The sequence below is a fragment of the Larus michahellis genome, chromosome 11, assembly GCF_964199755.1.
Source record: "Larus michahellis chromosome 11, bLarMic1.1, whole genome shotgun sequence".
NCBI lineage: Eukaryota > Metazoa > Chordata > Aves > Charadriiformes > Laridae > Larus > Larus michahellis.
The window spans coordinates 988,293-1,011,465 of NC_133906.1; the positions used below are offsets into that span (position 1 = coordinate 988,293).

Sequence of the window (23,173 nt, forward strand, 5' to 3'; positions counted from 1 at the left end):
AAAAAAAGGTGACTCTCAGAATAATTAAGCATTGGTTCATGAATACAGAGGGGCTGTGGGATCTCTCTCCTTGGAGGTTTTCAGGACCAAATGGAAAAAAGCCCTGAGCATCCTGATCTGAATTCAATGTTGGCCATAATCTGAGGAGGAAGCTGGACTGGAGATCTCACAAAGCCTCTTCCCGCCTGAGTGATTCTCTATTTCCAGAAGAAACTATGTGGAAGACGTGGAAATTCTCAGTGACCAAAATAACCCAGATCTTGAGCTACTTGTGCAAAGGCTTCTGAAGCACCTGGAGAGGGACCAGCATTTTATAGGTGTAATAATAAACAAAGAGGGCATTCCTTTCCTTTAGATCATGCTTGTGGACCAACCTCCCTGTCTGCTTTTGTGACTAAGCTATAAATAAACTCAGGTTGCCTGCAGGAGGGACTTCAGTCCTTTTAAGGGCTTGGCAGGAAATGTTCTGGGAGCTTCTGGGGCTAAAAACATGACTCAAGACCTGTCAGCTACTTTGAAAGACACACTATCTCTCAAATGCTTAACATATACTTACATGGCCCACTCCAGCTTCTCATTCTTGATGGAGTTATATAGTGTCTGAAACAAGAACATGGTATTAGCCGTGTCTCTCATGGAAGACATGTCTGGATTGTGGAGACCTTCTTCTCCACACCTTGTCTGTGCTCTTGGAGAGATACCTTCCTTGCTGAGTCGTTCTGGAGAAGTAGTCACCAGCGAGCAGGAGAACTGCTGTCCTGCTAGACCCTTTCTTGTCTATGTGCCACGCTAGGTATTGGACTGGACACGTCAGCAGCAGAGGGGTCTCGCAGCCAGCCTTCCTCAGGAGCCTGTCTATGGCATTTTTGACTAATTCTGGGTGCTGCGCCTAGTCCTGAGTGAATCCTGGCCTACACAAAGATGGTAGAAGACTCTGGGATATGCAAGACACCACCAGGGTCTCAACTAGGGGAAAGGGACAGTGGAGTCTTGAACACTGCCCTGAGAGGCAGGGGAGGGACAAATGACATTTTGGATCAGTTTTTCCAGTTTCTCCTGTGCAAAATTCTAGTGGCTTCCCTGGGGCACTGGGAAAGAAGCAGGAATGGGCTAGGAAAGCAGAATGTGGAGGTAGACCTGACCATACAGAGGGGTGGGGTAGGGTGAGGTCTGCTGGGAGGCGGGGGTGTTGTCTAAAGCATGATGTGACACCCCTGACGTGGCACCGGTCATTTCAGCCTCCTTCCATAGAGCAAAATCCAGGTCAGGTTGCTGGACCTGCAGCAGGCGCAGACAACAGTGGTGGTGTTAAACCACGTGGAAGAAGAAAATACTCACTTTGGGGTGTTTAACCAATATCGTATGGCACTGAACTAGTTGTGTTGGAGCACTACATCTAATTACATGGAAGTGATGGTCGTATTTGGAGGTGGGGGGTACCTTGTTCTATGCAAGGGTTGCCTTGCCTGGTGCATCGCAGAGCTACCATGGGGGAGTGGGACCCTTGGTATGCTCTGAGGGCAGATATGCCACAAATCTGGACAAAACACCACCTGGGAACAGACCTCTGGTGTCTCACTGCAATTTAGCAGAAGCTATCCATGTGGGTTACATTCCTTCTAATGAAAAAATTGTGCACTGGAAAATGCTGATCCAAGGGCTGAGAGTGTCCCAGCAGGACGAGGTGCCACTACAATAATAATGACAGTATCCCCCTATCTATTTATATCACGTTACCTTCAGCAAATCCTTTGCAAAGTCCTTCCCATCATTCAGCCCATCCAGGTTTGCTATGAACTGCTGACATGACATCTTTTTGCCAATATTCTGTAAGGCAAAGAAGCAGCTCATTAAACTTCTGGAGAGTTTTGACTTTAATCAGTGTCTTTTTAAGAATGATTTAATATGTAGTGGTGAAGCCTGGGTTTGCATCAAGAACTCAAAGCTGAAAGGTCTGCTGCTCTGATTTTCTATTGAGCTATTTGCTTTATTTGACCATGCCAGCACCCAAATGTTTCAAATGACCTCTTTTTTTTAATGGTGGAGATAAAACACCTGAAAATAACCTCTCCAGCACTTGCTCCAAACTTTCTAAATGATCTCACCTCTGGTCTCGAGATTGGTGCCAGTACAGGGTCTGTGTCTCAAAACTTAAGACAAGCACTCAGACTTGCCTTGAAATTGCAATGCTTGGATGGGTCTCCAAGCCTGCCGTGTGTGAAATTGTGTGAGCACGCAGTGTCAGCATCTGAAGATAGCCATCATCGGGCAATGACTCATCCTTCATGGAAACTGTTATTTTTGATCAGAAGAGAGATGATCCAGCTGCTGGTACTGCATGAACCCGAGTACTGTGGCATGTGAGGGCAATACACGTACACTGGGAGAATCTTGCAACCTGGAACACACTCATCACCAACTAATGCCAAGACTATTTGGTCCTGATGCTGCCAGGTCATCTGGCATCCCTGATGTCTGTCTGGGGCATCTGTCTTCCCAAACCCTTTACTCCTCGCCGTAGCCAGGTGAGTCACTTTCTCAGCCTGCAAACGTCGAGGGGCTGGAGGCAGGCAGCCTTTTTCCAAGGCTCCCCTGCTATCCTACCTCTCCAAAGGACTGGAACAGCAGCATGGAAGAGTCATTGGGACTTGTAGGGTTCAGAAAAAGGAGTCTGACATCACAAAGGAAAGGCAGGTGTCTCCCAGTGCCACGACATATTGCAGCCTTCAACCCTGGAGTGAAGTCCCCAAGGACAGACCCTGTGGTGACATTACATGGAGCGGGCAATGGAGTTAGTGAGAGGACACCATGAGCTGCCACCAGCGGTCCTAGGGATCCCAAAAGCATCCTGGCACTGGGTGGGCTTTGCCTCAAAGTATCGACAGGGTGGCCATCCAGGAGGACCTGGGAGAATGGCCAAGAACAACAGACTCAGGATCCTGCTTAGGGACTCAGTGAGGAAGAACAAGGGCCTCACTCGGTCACCGGGAGGCGATGGAGCTGCAGCAGATGATATAGGACGTGCCCCACAGGGCAAGATGTGTCCTCTGTGCAAGAAAATAACCTCTTGAAAGAGCCTGACACAAGAAACCCCTGCCCAGAAACATGCACAACAGATGACCCGGAGGCTTCTCCCCAAGTGAAAGCATCAGCAAAGAGCGAGGCCTTGGGATTAGCCCACAGTGCCCCCCCCACCTGCCATCTGTGTGTGCAGACACACTCTTTGGTGACACAGGGAGCCAGCGCTGCCTTTGAGCAGCTCTGTCTGATACACTTAATTATGCCTCCTGTTGGTGCCAGTTCCAGATGAGCTGGCACCCTTCAGAGATCAAGAAAAAGAGGGATAAAGCACCGTTACAAATCTGCAGTGCCTGGGGACACGGTGGCTCAGCCATATTTGCTTTCTCACAGGGGAGCCCCATGGCTGATGCCCATAAGTGGACCCCATAGCTAGAGGCCACTGCCAGCTGGTGTTCAGTGGGTACACTAGCTGCAGAAGAGCTGCGGGGAAACCTGCAGGCATGCTAGGATTTTTCAGCACAGGGAAGAGAGATTTGTGGACTCGCTGGCCAGGGAACTACAGGGAGGCGGGGCGGGGGGGGGTGGAAGCAAAAAAGCAAAAAAAAAAAAAAGCCAGCAGCACAGTGGCGTGTGGATGAAGAAAGGAAGGAGGGTGAGAGAGCGCGTAAAAACTGCAGTGATGCACCTCCATGAGGGAGGGAGTTTGGAGGTGAGGTAGGTATGTTGCCTGAGACCTCGAGGCACCAAATTACTTTGCACAGAGAGAAGGTGACTCCTTCAACGCGTCCCCCCCACCCGGCCTCGAGGCAGGAAGGCAGAGTGCACAGCACAGGTCTTTCCGCCTGCAGGGATCTCGTTGCAGTGATCCAGCAATGAACGCAGAGGCCAACACATTTTAGGAAGTGAGTGGATACAGTGAGATAAAGTGGCACGAGTTACCCGCCTCACAGGCCCTTCTTTGGGTTTCTCGCGTATTGCGTCCAGGACATATATTAATTCCCAGGGGATGGCTTCTTTTTTTATTCATAGGATCACAGAATGGTTTGGGATGGAAGGGACCTTAAAGACCATCTTGTTCTGTGACCTGTCTCTTTCTCTTGCACAAGAAGATCTCTGAGCTCAAACAGAGACAGCAGCCACACTGTGGAAAAGCAGCTAATTGCTGAGCAATTGGAAAGGATGAAAACATACCCTTTCTCTGACAACCAGAAGAGGTGATGAGAAAGCTCCAGCAAGGGTGCTGATACTGTGAATTGGCTTGTTGGACAAGGTTGTCAAAGCACTGCAGAGTCAGGGGCAGGATTCGGGCTGGCTGTCAGTAGGATTGAGCACAGGTGGCTCAGATGCAATACAACCTCAAGTCAACAATATCTTAACACTTGCTGCTTTGAGAAGTGGGCTGGAGCCCACCACCCAAATACAAAGCCCTGCAAGCGCCTCCAAATCAACGCCAGCTGAATAGAGAAAACAAAACACCACTCCAGGACACCGACTTTGCAGCTTCACTTGATCAACACTTGCAAAGACACAGTTCTGTGATCACAAGTGCCTCATTATCAACGGCACCAGCACCAGGGACTGCCCAAGCTTTCACAGCGCAACAGAATTTAGGAAGTACGGGGAATCCCAGGAACGACTCTGGAAAGGGCCACTACGAGGGCGCCGTGGGGCACCTTCTTACACAGCAGGCCATCTTGCTGATTCAGCAAGATCATCACGTGTGGACATAATCTTCAGGGGAATGTATCTGCACACCTCAAAGCTCAGTGTTCAGACGCTCGATGTCCCTTGCTGAACTGGGACGTCTGGGTAGGGAGATGCATCTTCATGTCTGGCCAGCCACACAGATGGGGGCATTTTGCTTTTTTCGCAGTGTATCAGTCGCAATATCTTACCAGCAATAGAACGAGCCAGCAAGGCTGCTTCACAGCCCCACCTAGCCACTACTCCCAAAATGTCCCCCTGGCAGAAAAGAACTTAGTCTCGTCTTTGCTTGCTCCAAGCCATGCAGCAAAGCATGAGACTTCAGTGTCAGACAATCAGCTAGCACCGTGGTGTGCTTGGATGGAGAGCAAGGGAGCAAGCAGTGGATTAAATAGATGAGAAGGCATGGATGGTTAGACGAATGGGTAGAGACAGTATGGGAATGGGTGGACAGAGGTGGATGGGTGCCGACAGTGTATGAGAATGGACAGATGCAGAGACAAGCTGCACGATGGTGGTTAGAGTGCATAAGAATAAATTAGGAAGGATGAGACTGATCTGATGCTGGGTAGACAGGGCTGATCCTGATGTCCTGTTGGTTCAACCTAGTGTAACTCCCCTGTTACCAGTTGGGTTCTTGCCTCCTCTGGGCCTCAGACATCTGCTGCTGAGCTGACTCACCTAAGATGATTGCAGACCATCTCCTGAGGTGTCTAGGATGCTCTATCTACCTCCAGAAGACTCTGGACTGTAGTCTGGCATACCTTGGCTGTTGCCAAGTCCCAGCATTAGGAGGCTGGGCAGGTGAGTATGGAACTGGGTGCTCAGTGGGAAAAGCAGGTGCCACGTGAAAGCCCCAGGAGATGAAGCAGGTTCCTGGGGGCAAGAGGCCTTGAAGGGTGGCTGTCTGGGGTGCCCTCCCCAGCACTCCCTTTGTGAGGTGTTAAACCACTTGAGCTTCTGAGCTGGAGGCTCCAGGCATCAAGCATCTCAGCTGCAAAGTAGTGAGTGGGATACATCTCCTTCAAGCTCCCCAGCAGGAGCACGACACCCCTAGCAGGCCCTGTTTTTACTCAGGCTCTTTTGAGGAAAAAAAGCCAAACAATGACATTTATGCTTCAGCATGAAGTGAGAGTCATTGGTCTGACTGGACCAAGGGATCTGGTAGTGGATCTATTCTAGGCTGCAGAAACAAAATCACCCCACTCCAGGTAACAAACCCACAAACTTTGGGTACCAATGACCCCTGGACCACACAAAGCTGCTGTGGTCAGACTGTTGTCACTCTGCAGGTGACACCAGTGGCTGCTCGTATATCAGAGCTCTTCAGCTCTCCCAGTGCTACTAACGCACTGCTATTGCTAACACCAGACCGCAAGCTTGGCTTAAGGAGAATATCACAGGGTTTGTAGGATCAACAGTGATGGACATGAGAAGTTGTGAGCTGCCAGGGATCCCATTTCAAGCTTTGTTCAGTGGCCATGAGAGCTGCTGGCCCACTTATTGAACAGACGCTAAAGATTGTCACATTACAATGTGACTCCAGAAGCTGGGCTCTGATAAAGTACCAAAATGCAACCATGAGTGCTGGTGATGCATAGGTGTTGATTTATCACTGTCTTTCCATGGTCAGCTGTCCTGAACAAGGAGGGATAACACTGATGGTTGAAAAGGAGACATCCCAGAGCTTTCTCTCCAATGGGCAGAGATGGAACAGAGGAGTACTTACTTTTTCACAGGATCTCCTGGAGCTCAAACAGCACCAGCAGAGCAAGGTAGAGAGTTGCAACAACCTGGATTATACTACAAGGCTCGTAATGCTTGTTGGTGACTGCTGGCTTTTAAACACCAACTCCAGGTGATTCTATGAAAATGGAGCATCTCATTTTAAAGACAGTAAGTTTTCTGGACAGTTGGAAACAGGGTCTGTGTGCACCTGTGGTAGAAAATCAACAGTACTAAGGCAAAACTCCAGTGTGGCCAGGTGCAAATCTCATGTTTTAAAACCACTCTCATTACTTTTAAGCCTGAACTCAGTATATGTCACTGCTGGAATGATGAACTAGCCCATTCTAGAGACACTACTGTAGGGAACTGCCCTTTTAGAGAGACACATCAACCACCCTTTCCTAACCGAAGGAATTTCCCATTCCATGGCAATGCACAGTAAAACACTGAAACGCACACACAATAATAAAAAAGGAAATAAAATTAAAAGTGATATGCAATATCATGACAGCATCTTTAACAAAAAGGGGTGGGAGATCAAGTCACACAATCCCAAGTACACTGCAGTTCATGGAGGTTTCTTTACACAGGGAGAATTTCATGTGATGCATATCAGCTGCTAATGGGTTGCTAAGTAGTGAAGGACACTGCACAACCACTTAGGAATCCACACAAACAAAAATCCTTTTTTTTTTTTTTTAACACAGAAAAAAAACAAGTCAAATGCCAGTGCTTTAAAGCAAAACACTAGAATGACTGCACTTACCACCTGGTAAAGGGTTAAAGAGCAGAAAGAGAGGTTCCAGGAGCAGAAGGAAGAAAAAAAAAGGAGGAGAAGCAGAAGAAGAAATTAACGTTACACACGCAGAAAAATAAAGAGAAGATTTTTTCAAAGAAAAGCTCAGGCATTTCTACACCTGGTCAAAAGAAAGCTATTTTTTTTCTTTGCATATATAGCATGAGATCATTTCTTCTTACCAGGCCTCTTAGCCAGCTTGTCAATGAAAAACAGAAATGGTAAGGTTTTGGAGGCTTATGGGTTTTTTGGTCTTTTCAATATTTTCTATCTTCCCAGAGACATATTTTGAATTGTTTTTAATTAAAAAGAACAGACAAAAATAAGATTATTTTGGAGCGAAGTTGCATAGTTTGCCTTCTGCCACAGTGCTGCGTTTGCTGCTGCAGGAAATGCTTTGATGAAAATATGTCCTTGGCTCCAACCATTTCGGCTGAAGGATGACTGCTGCATGAGACCCTCCCAGAAGCTGTCCCCACTGCTATCGCACTCACGCAGAGACTTCCCCAAAGGATGAGGCTGCAGCAGCTGTAACCAGCTCGGCGCAGGCCACAATGCACATCTGGAAAGGATGCCTTTCTGAGACCAGTAATTCCCTTCACTGACTGCTGCGTTCAAACCTTGTCATGAAGGCAGTATCTGTGCTGTAATGACGGGGAGGGTCTCCCAGCTGGACTGTCAGGTGGACTGTCAGGATGGCACCGGTGAAGCTGGTGGCCTTCGAATCTTTGCCATCATAGGTGAGGAGCACTAGTGTAGTGTCCTCTTCCCACCCTCATGGAAAAAGGCTCCTCCCTAAGGTGATTATAAACCAGTATGCAAAAAAAGAGCTAGGTTATGGCCTGCTGTCCCCTCATTAGCAGTTTAGTGGAGAGAGAATCAGGGAAGTCTCTGCAGATGCAAAACAAATTGTTACCAGCTGGAGGCAGAAGAGGACTCTGATGATACAGCTTGGAAATCATGGGATTGTGGAGAAGAAAAAGGGGGTGTGGCTTTCACATGCACGGGCTGCTATAACAAGCCGTCCCCCCCATACCACTTCTACCTTAACACAACTTCTGGGGAGTTTGTGGCTCCAGGTCTGAGCTCTCAGGGGGGTTATGAAAGAAGGTACTTCAGCGACCCGAGACTTGAGGAGCCCCTTTGCCCCTGTAAAGGGGGCACAGTCCCCTAAGGCTCACAGCCATGCTCTATGTCTGCACCATAAGGCTGGAGAGCAGGGAGGAGATCTGGGTCAGCGATGCCTACAGCCTTCCACAGCACCGAGCAGGCCACAGAGTCCGTGCACACTCCTGGGTGTACGCTATGGCAGGGGTCCCAGTGCTGTCCCCTATGCCCAGGACCATCTATCTCCCCTCTGCAGTTATTTTTTGTACTACTCTGCTCTCCTCTCTACACTCTGTTTGACCTTTTAGGAATAAATCCAACCTATCCTACCCGAAAAAGCCTCTAAAAGCTGGTGGGAGATCTTCATAACAGCCTCTGCTGTTTTCCAAGCACACCTTTGGGCACCGAGTTCTGCTCACTCTGCTCTTCGTCCAGAGGCCTCTCTGATAGGAAACTCTCCCGTGGCTGTCTGTTACATCTTGGGGAAAAGGAAACCTGGGACTTACTTTGTGTTTTGGGAAGAAAAGGTGAAATCTAGACCTGTATGAAACCACTGACTCCTTTGCAGCAGTTTCTGGGGTGAGGGGAGCCTCAGTCTGCACCACAAGAAACAGCTCCACAGAGACTGGTGGTGAAGACCTCTCCATGAGAGCTCCTGGGACAGGGCTGGCGTGTGCAACAGGTCCTGAGAAGAAAGCTGCATTGCCTGTGCCTGTATAAGATAACCGATGTCAGCAGGAGATACACCTCTGGCTTGAGTGTGGAGTGACGCTAAGATGACTGTCCCCAGGTCTGGGCCTGACACCCAAAATTCCTCCTGGAGCTGGTCAGAGTACTCTCTGCTGACCTATCTCAATTTTCCAGCTACAAATCCTGCATAAGGGGACAGACCTCTATCCTGGGAAGGAAGAAAGGAAGGATGCATCTCGGAGTACTACTTACGTGGCCGTGAAGGTCTGTGTTTAGCAGCATCAGGGCACAAGTGAGCGTGTGAATCCCATCTGAAACACACAACAGTCAGATGGCTATGATTACTTCCCTTCCCACGTGGTTTCGATGTTTGCTGTCTTGGCAGCCCTCCCATTGTAAAACAAAGGCTGGGGACCTTAAAGAATACCTGTTTCTTTCAACTGCGCAAGATAGGTTAAAAAAAATAATCCTCTTTGCCTTCAAACTTTACATTTTCCTGAAATGGTCACCAGGTAATTGGCTTTAAACTAGTTTTGTCAATGGCTTTCTAAAGAACAGACTTTCCACTGAACCTTCCTCCATATCCATTTTGGCCAATGCCATTGCAGAATGGGGCAGAGACCCTGACAAACAGAACTAGTTTCCCCCCAAGCTGATCACAGTCACCTCAGGGGTTCGTCCTGAGGTCTTTAGCCACTGTTCCCAGGCAGCCTGTAAGCTCTTGAGTTGTTCAACAAACGTTATTACTACAAATGCATGCAGCATTTTTGGCTCTCTGACTTAATAAAACTCACATGAAGTTTTCCTTCCATGTGACAGTCTTGTCCCTTCAGGACAAGAGGTAACAGGCACAAACTTGAACATGGGAAGTTCCATCTCAACATGAGGAGGAACTTCTTTCCTGTGAGGGTGGCAGAGCCCTGGCACACGCTGCCCAGAGAGGTGGTGGAGTCTCCGTCTCTGGGGACATTCCAAACCCGCCTGGACGCGTTCCTGTGCCACCTGCTCTGGGTGACCCTGCTCTGGCAGGGGGTTGGACTGGGTGATTGATCTCCAGAGGTCCCTTCCAACCCTATCATTCTGTGATTCTGTGAGACTGCACCCTCTTCTGTACTCGGTAGCCTGGTGGATTGCTGTTACTTCAAAACCATGCTGTGTCCTGAAGTTCAAGAGAGCGGCCTCCATGCAGCACCTCACAACAGTGAGATGCAAATACACTCTGGCACATGAACTGCTCCTGCAAGGGCCTCACAAAATGGCTAGAAAGCACCAGGGAGGAGGCAGGGGCAGAAATAGTACAGCCGTGGTTCTTTGGCCCTGCTCTTGGCGTGACGTGGTGTGCTCACATGGATGGGCTGCTCCACAGACCAAGCCGGACATGACAGGATGCTCCTGGCTTATTTCCCTTGTGCGTGCTGCTCTCTGAATTGGTGCCCTAGGGTCAGGCTGTGACTTACCCCCAGGCGTGGCTGGGGAAGTGACACTGGTCTCCTCTTATGGGGGTAGATGTGCAGCCACAGAGAGCCAGCTGTGCCCCGTCCCCACCCCAGTCAGCCACTAAACAAAGGCACAATTTGTGTGGAAGAGTGACACGCCCTGAGCATCCCCTGCTCAAGACGAAGCTCTAATCACTGACAGCTAAAGGCAACCAAACACACAAGCCCAGGATGAAGGCAACAGAGCACGTGAGCTTCTCCCTTTCCTGTGAGAACCATCGTCTCTGAGGAAAGAAGGGTTTTTCATGGGAACACTACCTATTTCTCTATGAGGGCTGACAATCTTGGGGATGTGATGTGATGGACATCCCCCTTCAAGAGAGAATTGGTTCCTAAGACAATTCCTTCACTTTCACAAGGAGCAGCTTTGGGTTTAGGAGAACATCCTCCCTAGTGTGTACTTCGGAGTCTCTGTGGGAGGTTCTGGGCTGACATCTTCACCTGGCTTTACCGTATCACTTTGGTCAGGTAAATCATGTCCCACATGGCCCCAAGGTGGAGCTGGTGTCCCAAAACCTGCTATTCTTTTGCTGTTGCTTGGCTCAGTTGCATTCACTTTTTCTCTTGGCTCACATATTGTCACAACACAATGATAGAGTTCTTCCATGTCTGGGCTTCATCAGTATAGGAAAGCACTAATAATGTGTCCAAGACACATTTATCTGTGAGAGAATAATGAGCCACCCTGGTCTGCAGGTCAGAGCTTCTGACACCCTCATCTGCAGCATCCCGTCATACAGGCTGAAGTGACCTGTGGTGTTGCAACAGCCGTGACTCCATCAGTGGAATCAGCATGTAAAGAAATGTCTTAGAGGGCTTTAAGACCTTCTCAGCCACCTGGTCATCTACAGACAAAGCTGTCTTGACTCTATCGTGCCTCTATGCCAATAGGCCATCACAGCCACAGGTATTTCTGTAGAAATCTAGATAATACACAGTGGCTCAAATTTCATCTTAGTGCAACATCCTTTGCCAATTCAGGCTGGATGCAGCAAGAAGAAACTGCTCTCTAAAGAAAGCGCTTGCAACAGCTTTCTCAAATTACCACGCATCTATTGCATGCTTTTGCAGTATCTGCAAAAGATGTGACCTGAAGGAGCCAATTTGCTTCCCTCCATTGCATCAGCTTTAAGCATTACTTGGATTACAATTGTGTTTTTCAAGCTCCATTCAATTCCAGTACTGAGTGCAGCTCTGTCCTGCTTGGGACTCGTTCAGTTTACAGTGGCCTGCAGTAAGTGGTCCTGCCCAGCTTTGTGAAATGTGGTGCCACCATAACAGACGATGCTGTGGCCCTAAATGTTAATGAATAGGTCATGATGACAGCAGCAGTAATGCGTTTCACAGATCCAGTTTTCTTTGCTCTTAATAGTTTTGTACCGTTCAGGAGCGTAACATTTTTAAAATGGGTCCTACCAGCAGCAGTGACATCTCCACTAAGGGCCATGCAGTTACGGAAGAGTTTAACTTTCTGGCTTCGTTTAACTTTCTGGCTTCGTTTAACTTTCTGGTTTAATTCATGTTTGCATTAGCAGGCACCTTCTTGCAGAGCGTTCAGAATTGGGATCTAATTTCTCTTCTGAAAGGTTGCTGTAGCATGGCTTCATCAGCAGCTTGGTAACCCACATTGCCATGGCAAAGTTTGTGTTTTGTTTGACTAGTCATTGCCCTCCAAACACCCTCATGCTGAAGGGTGTGGGATGGAGTCGGAGATCTGACCTTCTGTGGCCTCTGCTCAAGTTGGTGTGTGCATGCCCCCACAGTGGGTGTTAGGCACCTGAGGACCAGAGGGGTAGAAAGGACCAGAAAGGAGCGAAGGTGGATGCAATAATGTTGGGGATCGCTTCCAGGGGAAGGCGATGAAGAGGGGTCAGGACTTGGCATTTGGGATATTTCAGTTGGGAACTGCTGCTGAAAATTCAGCCGGCAGCTTAATGTCTACAGGTGGAGGCCCCTTCGCGGGGGAAGGTCCTCTTTGGATCAGTGTGGGAGAACACCACAAAATCACAGGGAAATGAAATCTAATCCTGTACTTTATTGGGATACCACTTATAAAGGCAAGGAGGTCATTCTGTTTTGAGAACAGCTTGTGTCGAGCTTGGCAGAGGGACTGGAGGGTTCAAGTGACACTAGGTACTGCTGCTATTTGAGAAGCCTGAAAGACGGACACAAGCAGGAGCTCTCAGACACAAGAGGCATATTGCATGCTGAAGGGGCGGAGGAGGAACAACTGTCACTGCTGTCAGATCAGCAGCCTGATTTCCACCCATGGGTGCATTTCTAGATGCCTGTAAGCAGGTGTGTAAAGCCACTCATGTAAGTGCAAACGTGGACATGCTCATGTCTGGACATGTGCATGTGCATGCGTGTACCAGGAAGGACCTTTCCTATTTAAAAATGTCAGAAGAAACTATATCTACTTAAAAAAAAATTACGGGGAGGGGCTGAAAGTAGCTAACCAAATCTGCAGCACCAAGTGAGCCCAGAATTTTACCTGATTGTGCTTTCTCCTGCTGCAGTTGTAGATGCAAGGAACACAACTTCTGTGTGTGTCAAGCCAACAGCATTCCTTAATCTCCATGGAAATGTCTTCTTCCATTCAATGGACAAGGTCTTGGGCTGAGCTAGCACCAGCCACTCATTTGCCCACTGCCGGCAACCACTTTGCAAGCCACGACTGCAGCAATTTGCAACCCCTGAGAACCCCTCACCCTCTCCCTTGGTGCTAGCCAAAGCATGGCCACTGATCCAGAGAACAGCTGAGGAGCAGCACAGCTGATACGCACTTGAGAGGAGAGGGGTCCCTGGGAGCCCACACTCAGACCCTCTGATACTGAGGGGATTCATCTGGCTCTCTTGGGGGGCTCTGTACAGCACCTGGTGTCCCCGGTCCCTCCCAGGGCAGGGATAATCCATAGGGCAGAGAATGGGAGAAGCCTTGGTTGTCCCGTGGGTGCTGTTCAGGCCCAGCAGTGGGTGGCTGGGTTGACCCTGAGGCTGTGTGACACAGGAGCACTGTGCGTGCACAATGGACGCTAGAACCAGGGAAAGAAGGCAGTACCTTCAGACGTGCTCTCCTCTGGGTTGCACTGGCAATATCGCCGGGAGAAATGAATCAGCACCCGCTCCCGCTCCTGTGTCTCTCCCATCAGCGGGAACGCTTTCAAGAATGTCCTGCAAAGAAAAAGTGATACTTAAAGACGCCATGGATCAATCTGCTGGGCAGCATCCATGCTAAGGAGGGAGATAGAAAGGGGGCCCTAGAGCATTTAGGAAGGCCTTTGTCCTCCCCCCAGCCTGTGTGCCCCCGAGCCCCTGCAGGTGCAAAGCAGATGGTGTCTATGGAGCCAGCTCTGAGCTGTGTAGGGAGACATGCCGTCAGCTGAGATATGACCCACCTCTGGCTTGATGGCACCGGGATGGGTTGTCTGTCCCAAGGGAAGAAGTTGCTCCCACTTGCTCTGATTTTGTACAGGATGGGATTCCTGGGGGAGCTGCTCTCCACCATGGGGAATTAGGTTGTGGTCCCTCCTGTCAAAGCCCACTTTTGGTGGCAGTACCTTGTGCCAAACGTGACACCAAAGCAAAGATTAAACGACAACCTGGAGCTCCCCCCCAGTCCCTGTTCCTATCACACGGACAGCCTCCATGGCATCGCGAAGCCTGGAGGAGAAACCCACCGCGCTGCTCCGCTCTCTCCAGCCCAGGCCCTACGCGGGAGTGCCAGAGACCAGCTCACCTGAGTGCTTTGTCAAGGGTCAGGCCAGTGAAGTCAAAGAAGCTGAGATACTCCTCTGCTACCAACTTGCTAAATTCGTTACTGTAATTAAAGAGGGAGTAGTCAGCCCTTTCATCAGGGAAGAAGACGCTGCCTACAAGAAGAACAGCAGACTGCTGCCTCCTGGCCAGCGCAGACTCCCAGCGAGGCACTGCAGACATAATCCCAGACCCAGGGGTACTTTCTCCTAGCTTGGAGGGCTGCTGGAAGACCTCCAAAGGGCCCTAACATGCCCACAGCCTAGCACTGCAGCCGCCATTCCTAGGCACCTGAGAATGAGAGATGTGGGCCCCCAGTGCCCCCCTCTGCTGTGCTGCTGGCCAGGCAGAGCCTCCTCCCAAACCAGCCAGGAGGCCATAAGGACATCCTGCGCTCATCGGGCACCTTCTCTCTTACCTAGTCGTCTCCCTCTGCGGGACGTGTGCCCTCCTTCTACTGCAGTATTCCTGCTCTCCATGCCACGTTGGCTCCCATCCCACCCTCTCACCACAGCACCTTGCTCGCATGTCCGATGGGTGTCCCTGGGAACTGGAGCAGGAGAGCTCAGCTGAGCTTCTGGCCCTGCTCATCCCTGAATGCTTCTCCAGAAACAATTCCCTTGCCATGTTTTTGAAGGATGCTTGGAGATTTGTTGCCTTTAAAGCCAGAATAGGTGCAGTGGAGTTCCTCTATCTACACAACTCCAGTAGCAGAAGTGCAAGAATAATCAATGAATGCTGGCAAGAAATGGGAGGTGATCTCAACATGCTCAGCCTTTGCCATATACAATTCCTTTTCCTTCTCTCCACAAAATGAAAAGCACATTGCTAAGTGTTGTACATCCATTTTCACCCTGGGACATGTTACAGGCAGAACTCATTGCTTTTCTTCCAGCATTGTTTCATCTTCTGCTGTGAGGTGGATGCTTTTGTCATGGATGCTGTTCGGAAGCACAACACACAGCGGGATCAGGTAGAGCAGTGTGACAGCTCCAGGGGAGAGGTCCAGGCTGAGTTTTGAGAGGCAGGACATAAGTATTAGTGCTGGACTTTGCGCAGGACACTGTTTCAAAGCTGCATGAAGCCGCAAGGCCTCACACTCATGAAACAATCTTGTCATTTGGGATTGCTAGCTCTGGGAAAGAACGTGTGCTCATCGCCCCATGGCCCCACAGGTTAGTCTGTCTGAAGCAGTGCCACAATGACTGGAACGCAGATTCCTGCCAGTGCTCTCCCTTCCACAGGTCAGGTCCCACCTCACACATGCAGGTGTAATCTCCCAGAAGAAAAAGTCTGATTCCTTCTGTTTGGGCACCTATTTACCAGGTCTCCTGGGAACCTGCTTGGGCACTCTGGGCACTGGGCACACAGCAACAACTGCCATCTACTGCAGCACTGCAGCGATCAGCAGGGGAGAACAGTGCCTGACTCCCCCCACTTACTTCAAGCTGGGCTTGAAGGAATGGCCGTGCCCAAGGCTCCCTAAAGCCAAATGACTTGGCATGTCTATAGCCCAGCACAGATCTTGGACGGGCTGAATTGCTCTCGAGATGTCTTCATTGCCTACACTGAGCGCTACACCCTAATTAATATTCCTAACTGGATTTATAGTCAGGTAGGATGAAGGTGTGTGGGAGCTCCCCTTCACCCCACTCTCATAGAATCGTAGAATCACAGGGTTGGAAGGGACCTCTGGAGATCATCTAGTCCAACCCCCTGCCAGAGAAGGGTCACCCAGAGCAGGTGGCACAGGAATGCATCCGGGTGGGTTTGGAATGTCTCCAGAGATGGAGACTCCACCACCTCTCTGGGCAGCGTGTGCCAGGGCTCTGCCACCCTCACAGGAAAGAAGTTCCCCCTCCTCTCCCATCAGGGCAGCCCAGGAAGGTAGGCAGGCCTTGCTGCCTGTCCTTCAGCTCACTGGGTCTTGCTGAAGGCCAGGAGTCCATAAGGAATTTGTGACTCTCGGGACAAGTGGTCTGTGCCAGCTGCTGTGGTGCCAACAGTCCCCAGCCTGGGTGCCTCCCTTGGTTCCTCTCTGCTTGGAAAAGCACCAGGTAGGGACCGCCAGCTCTGCCGAGGGAACCAGACAGTGTTCCAGGATGCCTGAAGACAGTCAGCCCCCAGGAAGCCACAAACTCCTATGTCTAGCCAGGGACTCGGTGACATTGGTGGGACCCTTCTCTCTGAGCTTGGGAGCCAGTTAACATGCCCCAGGCATGCCTGGGACACAGAGCTCCAACACTGGCCAGGGCAAGACCATGGCCTACACTAGGGGAGCTTAGGTGCTTGCTCTGGTTTCCTCATTCAAGAATTGGCCTTCCCTCTCTCTCTCTGTGTCAGTCCCAGCCCCTCTTGCAGGAACCAGTGATACTTCCACCACGCAGCCCAGACATGACAGAGACATCCCCACAAGAACAGCAAGGCGTTTCCCACGGGGACATGTCTGGCAACCTCTGGCAGGTGGCCCTGTCATACAGCCAGCCTCTACAGACCTCCTCTCACCTCACATTCCAGCTTGACGCTTCCCTCTGCCTGGTTTGGGAAGGTCCAGGCACCAAGAGTGTTCACTGACCTCCCAGTTTCACTCCTGCGTGGCTGGACGTGGGCACATGTGTGTTGTTTTAAACCCTGAATGACACTGTCCTACAGAGCTAAGCCTGCATTGTCCAGGATCTTTTTTGTGTCACAGTCACTTGGGTCAAAAAAAAGATTGTCCATAAGAAGTTTGGCTAAGTAAAATTCACCTGATCTCCAGGGGAGGAAAATACTCCCTATCATATTGCCCACGGGACTCTGACAGACACCCAGTTCTCAGTGCTCTGCTGCCTGCTCTATTGCTGCCTGCGTGGTGCTGTGAGCACAGTGCTCTCCTGGAAAACCTTGCAAGGAAGCGGTTGGCACTACCATCTTCATTGTCTGGCAGCTGAGGCAGTTCAACCTCCATCCAGCAAGAGACGCGTGAGACAATGCCACAGACAAATCCAGGAACAAGAATCTTCCATGGAGAGTTCAGTTGCCAAAACACATGCTCTTCAGAGAGACAAAGGTAATGTCTGGATTTGAGTTTAACCTCACAGAATTGTGTCAGCTGGAAAGAAACTATTTGTAGATATCCAGCCTTCATTTCCTTGTTCATCAAGCCTTTTCTACTTGTTTGACAACAATGAATTGTTTTGGGCTTGGGTTGTTTTTTGGTTTTGTTTTTTTTTTTTTGAGAAAATTGCCAGTGTTCACAAAGAAAAAAAAAAGGGGGGGGATTTAAAATGAGTTAAAAAGCTTTAACTCATTTTTCAGATTTTACTTTTTGAACAGCCCTCCTAGCCAGTCCACCTCCTACATGGAGCTGGTCTGAAAGCATCACTACAACTCACCCTGCTCCCACCGCTGTAGGTTGGTCTTACATTGTCTTAAGTGAGCAAGACCAACTTAAAACACACCTATCCTCACCCTTCTTCCTTTTCTGCTCTGCAAACCCACCTGCTTGGTCCAAGAGCCTGCAGCTCTATCCAGTTCTTGTGCTGGGAAATGATTCAGATGTCAAAAACCCAGCTGATCAAAACAGAAGTTTTCTTCTGAAGGCTGTGTCAATTCCCAAATGTGGGTCACCAAACAGCTTTCCAAGGTGCGAGGATTGCCGGTGTGAGTGGGGATTGCAGGAACTAGCAAAGGGACACACTCAGATGAACACCGAGAGACCAATTGCTTGAAGCTTCCCCCACTCATTAAGCTGGCATGGCAAACTTGCAAGAAAGGAGAAGGGTGCGAGACCTGAGGGAGCAGCAACCAGCAATGCACCCACTACAAGAACCACAGCAAAAGAGAAGAACAAGGATGCTGACAGGTGATACAAAGGTCCTCTCTAGGAGATCATTTGTGGGCTCCTTCTGTCCCGGGACTAAGCTGGGAGTCACAGACAACCTTTGGTACTGAAAGCTGGGGTATTTGCTGAAAGGCAGTTGTGTCCTGCTGATCTGGGCAGGAGTGAGACATTTCAAGGACATAAAAAATCCCCAGCAACGCAGGTTATATCTGATCCGGGAGAAGGATGATGGGGATTGGTGTCCTCACACCCACTGGCATCCTAAAATAATCTGTCACTGCTGCACTCATTTCTGTTACTCTGTCTCTTAGAGACTCTCCCACTTTTGAATAAACACTTTTTTTTTTGCCTTCTGTCTTACCCAGACAAATCTACCAGCTGAGGTGCTTGGACCTCTGGTGTGTACCTGGCTCTCCATCAAACCCTTCATGTCATCTATACAGGCTGGGTCAGGGGGCACTACAGTAAGAAGATTTTGAGGTGCAGACATTAAAAACCTGGGGAGCCCAGTGCAGGTCCAGGTCTGGATTCCAAACCCTTCAGCCTGGGGATTGCTTTAGGCAGGGTCTTGCTGGGCCCTTACCAAACACGGTAAGCTCTTGGTTCTGGCGGGCAGCAGCTTGTGGAAGTTAATGCCCAATACTTGCAAGCAACTTGTAGGATTCAGATTGCAAGGGCATTGGACTTGGACCAGTTTCAACTGGAAGGATCTCCAACAGCACCAACTCCATCCTTAAAGACCTTGTGACAGCAGGCTTGCCCCTTCCTGCCTTTGCCCCGTCCTCCCAGCAGGACCACTGCTCCCCCAGAGCCTCCCCGCCACAGCTGTGTTTCTGCTGGCCATGCTCAATGCTGCCATCTCAGTCAACCCCCTCGTAGGGTTGGCTGCAAACCGAAGGCCCTCTTACTTTTTCCCAAGCTGGCGTGCCACGTCGCAGCGCTTGAACCCTTCGAGGTTGTAGAGGCGCTTGGCCAGCCTCTTGGCAGCCTCGCTATCCGCCCTGCAGCCATTCGCCAAGGTGTCCGTGCTGCCCTGGTCAAGCTGCTCCGTGCTACCCATGTCAGAGTCGGAGTCTGACAGCGCGTCTTTCAAGCTGGCGTCACTACACAGAAACAAGAAACAATTCAAGGAGCAGCAATGCAACCTGATGAAACCCACAGAAAACTCCACGTTTTGACTGCTTCTTGTCCTAACTGAAAAATATGAAAAAACAACAACATGTTTGTGAACTGGAAATTGGACAAACCCTCTCTCATTTCAGACCAAACGAAACACTGCAGTTTAATTTCAAATTTGCAAAAAAAGATTGAAGAGAAGGTGACTTCTCCCTGAGAAATGAGGATGCATCCATTCAAAGCAAGAAACCCCAACACCTTTTTAAGCTTCCTCTCTCTCCATTGGTATGGAAAAGGATACCAAGCTCTTTCAGAGCTGTGGACATTCAGGAAATCTTAGGGATAGATGTTATGCTTTTCAGTTCAGATTATTTGTGGAGGAGGAAAAACAGCATCATTTGTTGAGAAGGAGAAACTGACTTACCTGATGGAGTTAATGATCTTGGTGGCATCTTCCTCCGACCCTTCCACATGGAACCCATTTGGGATACTCTTCAAGGACAACCGACTCAGCACGTTCTCCGACCTGCTGCTGGTAATTGAGTGCCTGAGAGGGCTCCCAAAATCCCCCTCCACTGGCTTTGCTGCTGCCTGCTCTTGCTTATCAGCAGCCATGTGGTGAAGGGCTTCTCGCTGCTGGGCTACCAGTTTCTGTTCCAAGAGTTCTGGGCTTTCCTTGACCCTTTGCTGGATCAATGGGGTGAGTGGGGCCTCAAAACTGACACAGCTGTCTGTCTCGTCTGTGAGAGAGAGGACGTCCAAAGAGTCCAAGCTGCTGTAATATGTACCCTTCATAAGGTCAGACTCAACAATCTTCTCAAAGGTTGAGCTGAACCCATCCCTGATGTCTTTGAATTGAAAATGTTCCTTATCATCCTCACTGTAGCTCAGCTTGGCATCTCCAGAAGCAAACCTGGACCAAAAGGGGACATGTAGAAAATACTGTCAAGGTAATTGCTCGCACTGTTCCACTTGGAGCTAGGAGGCAAGAGAAGAGGCAAAAATGGATGCTGTGATTATCATCCCTCGGGACCTTTCTGAGGTATAATTGGCCTGGTTCCCAATTTTATTTCAAGCTTCTAGAGATGAAAAAGGCAGAGTTTTATGATGAGCAACCCCAGGGGCGCAGCCAACCTTTAATGTGGTCACGCCCCAGTAAAAAGCCAGATCTCTGAACTGGAGATATTTGCATCTGACACCTGCTACTGGATCCACTGCCAGAAAGGATCTAATCTGCAGGTTATCTCTCCCTTCACATGCTCCAATTATGGCTACTTCGAAAGCATGAAAACCCTTAAGATCGAGGACATTTCATGTGACTTTGGAAGTTGGCAGCATATGTCCTTGATCCCTTTTATAGCAGAGAAAAAGCAGAAGCTTTTAGGGACAAATTCATATGCTGTATCTTAAACCCTTTTTCTTAGATGATGCTCCCTAGAAGTGCAAGGCACTCCACAAACAGCTTGCTTTCCACTAAGAGGGATATAAAAGGTGATGGACACACACCCAGGCAGGGGAGGCTCCATGCCGCTTTACAGCTGGCCTGTGGGATCCAGACACAGCATTACAGGCATTTCACAGGAGGCTGTGAAATGCACGAGGCTACCAGCCTAGCTTCCAGGTACGCACGGATGACCCTCAGCAATACCGGGTCTGTTTGGCTTTGAATGCAGGGGCTTTCATCCCAGCGTACATCTCAGTACAAACCCACACTGGGAGAATTCATCTGGGCCAGATCCAGCGACACCCGCTGTGCTGGGAGCCCTGGGAGCTGGGAGGGCTCAGTCTCTCCTGGAATAGACTCTGCCTAAAACACCCTGGGTTTCTCAGGTGAAGCCTGCCTCCCCACTTCCAGCAGACGCTGCTGTCATTTGCTCTGTCAGAACCAGGCACTTAATTCTGTGATACAGATGAAAGCTAAGGGAACAGTAAGCTGCCTTTCCTCCGCCTGTGATGGAGTTAACTTTCTTCATAGCAGCACATATGGTGCTGTGGTTTGGGTTTGTGCTAAAACGGTGTTGATAATGCACCGATGTTTTATCTGTTGCTGAATGTGCCTGCACAGCATCAAGGCTTTCTCTATTTTTCACTCCCCAGCAAGTAGGTTGGGGGTAGGCAAGAAGCTGAGAGGGAACACAGCTGGGACAGCTGACCTGAATTGACCAAAGGGATATACCATGCCATATAATGTCATTCTCAGAAGAAAAAATAAATAAAAAAAAAAAGGAAAAGAAAGTGGGCTTGGTCTTTCAAAGTGGCCATTGTTCAGAGACTGTCTGGGCATCAGTCTGCTGCTGGGAGGTGGTGAGTGATGCCTTTTGCATCACTTGGTGGTTTGGGGTTTTTTTTCAGTTTCCTTCACTTATTAAACTGCTTTTATCTTGGCCCACAAGTCTTCTTGCTTTGGCTCTTCTGACTTTCTCCCCCATCTCACAGGGAAGGGTGGTGAGCAGGTACAAGAATAGGTGCTTAGTTGCTGGTTGGAGTCAACCCACTGCACCCTCTCACTATGGTTGTCTTAGTTTGGAAACCCTGTGTTGGTGTCACGGCTGTGCCCCGTGCCTCTCCCAGTGAGCATGGCCTCACATTGCAGCAGATTACATTTCCCTGAGCCGAATTCTGGGGTGGATCAGGGATGAGCAAGTTTCTTGTGCCGGCTACGGAGCTGCTGTACCTCTCCATGCCCAAATCCATATACTGATAGTAATGCTTCCTACTGGGTGTTGGTGACAGCCCACTCCCAGCCTTGCAGAGCATCACCTGGCACCGAAGAGAATGGATATGGACCTTGGGAGGTAGCAGCTCTAGCACAGAGGCAGCAAAACACTTGTAAGCCAGACATGGCAGAGCCACGGAATTGTCTCCTAGGAGTCTGGACATTTCTTTGATGCATTTTACAAAACAGTCTTTTTAGGTGGGGAAACTAAGGCACGCACCTCATTCCATGCAATTGCTCATAGCAAAAGTAAAGAGATATGGCCTTGTATCCTGTCTCCACCAGCAGACACCAGAGAACAAGGAAAGCAAAGTGACAACCCCTGACAGCCCCCACAGCCAGCCACATTTCCATCTCCCAGCTCTCTGCAGCTTACAGGTGCCCTGATCCAGTGACGTTCAGCCCATTTTGTCCAACAGACACGGGCTCCCTGGTTTCATGGTGGAGATGGACCCCTGAACATCACTGCCGTGCCTGGGCCCGGGCTCAGTGGAGCCCTGAAGCCAGGTCTACTCATATCATTACAGGTCTGGGGTGCATATTTGCTTCTCTCAAAGCAGGAAGGATTTGCCTGTATTTCTGCTGCACAGCTAAGCAAGTAGCAAGGAGGCAAGGCTGCCCCTTGAGCAGAAAGCACGTTAGTAAGGCCCTGAATTTACTGTCCCAGACATACCAATGTACTGTCATCCTTTCCTGGAAACCCTAGCCCTTCAAAATGCCTCAGGCAGGGTGGAAGATGGCTGGCCATTTCATGTCACAGTGGCCCTAAGGGCTAAGGAATGTACACCTTGCCACTGGTGATAACACACCCACCTGGCAATCACCATCATCACTTTTGTGGAGCAGCCTGTTGTCGTGGGCAGCATGGGATACACCATGCCTGAGCTACTGAGATACTCGCATGGACCAGTTGTCCTCCAACACTCTCATCAGCATGGGCAGCAAGAACTCAGCATTTACATGAGCACTAATTCCAGGCAGTAAAATGGGACCTGGCATCCCTTCACATAGGGAAGTCCTCAAGGTTATCACCCTTGTTTGCTACAGCCAGTGTGTTTAAGGCTGCAGGATAGGAAGTTCTCTGCCAAGAGGGATCTACTGACCCCAAGAAGCCACAACACCCAAAGACAGTCATAGCATGAGAGGGGATACAGTGGGCAAGTAACAGAACACCAGTGTAAGGAGGGAAGATTGCAATGACAGAGGTGCACATAGCCCCA

The 23,173-nt window shown here is 49.7% G+C and overlaps 1 protein-coding gene across 4 annotated transcripts in view; it reads right to left on the bottom strand.

Annotated features, from left to right (window-relative positions):
- PSD2 (pleckstrin and Sec7 domain containing 2) overlaps window positions 1-23,173 on the bottom strand; it is a 67,443-nt gene that overhangs the window by 14,773 nt on the left and 29,497 nt on the right. Inside the window, exons 4-10 of one of the 4 annotated variants that reach the window (XR_012589489.1) lie at window positions 19,662-20,150; window positions 19,030-19,224; window positions 14,282-14,362; window positions 13,604-13,716; window positions 9,295-9,357; window positions 1,738-1,827; window positions 557-600 (exon numbers count right to left, since the gene is read on the bottom strand). Coding sequence is in view for 3 of the 4 variants with exons in the window: in XM_074604115.1 (XP_074460216.1) it covers window positions 557-600; window positions 1,738-1,828; window positions 9,297-9,357; window positions 13,604-13,716; window positions 14,282-14,362; window positions 19,030-19,224; window positions 19,662-20,150 (1,074 nt within the window). In the remaining variant the exon portion in view is untranslated. Of the gene's footprint in view, window positions 1-556; window positions 601-1,737; window positions 1,829-9,294; window positions 9,358-13,603; window positions 13,717-14,281; window positions 14,363-19,029; window positions 19,225-19,661; window positions 20,151-23,173 lie in introns of all 4 variants that reach the window. The other 3 variants (XM_074604116.1, XM_074604115.1, XM_074604117.1) reach the window with 3 other exon arrangements.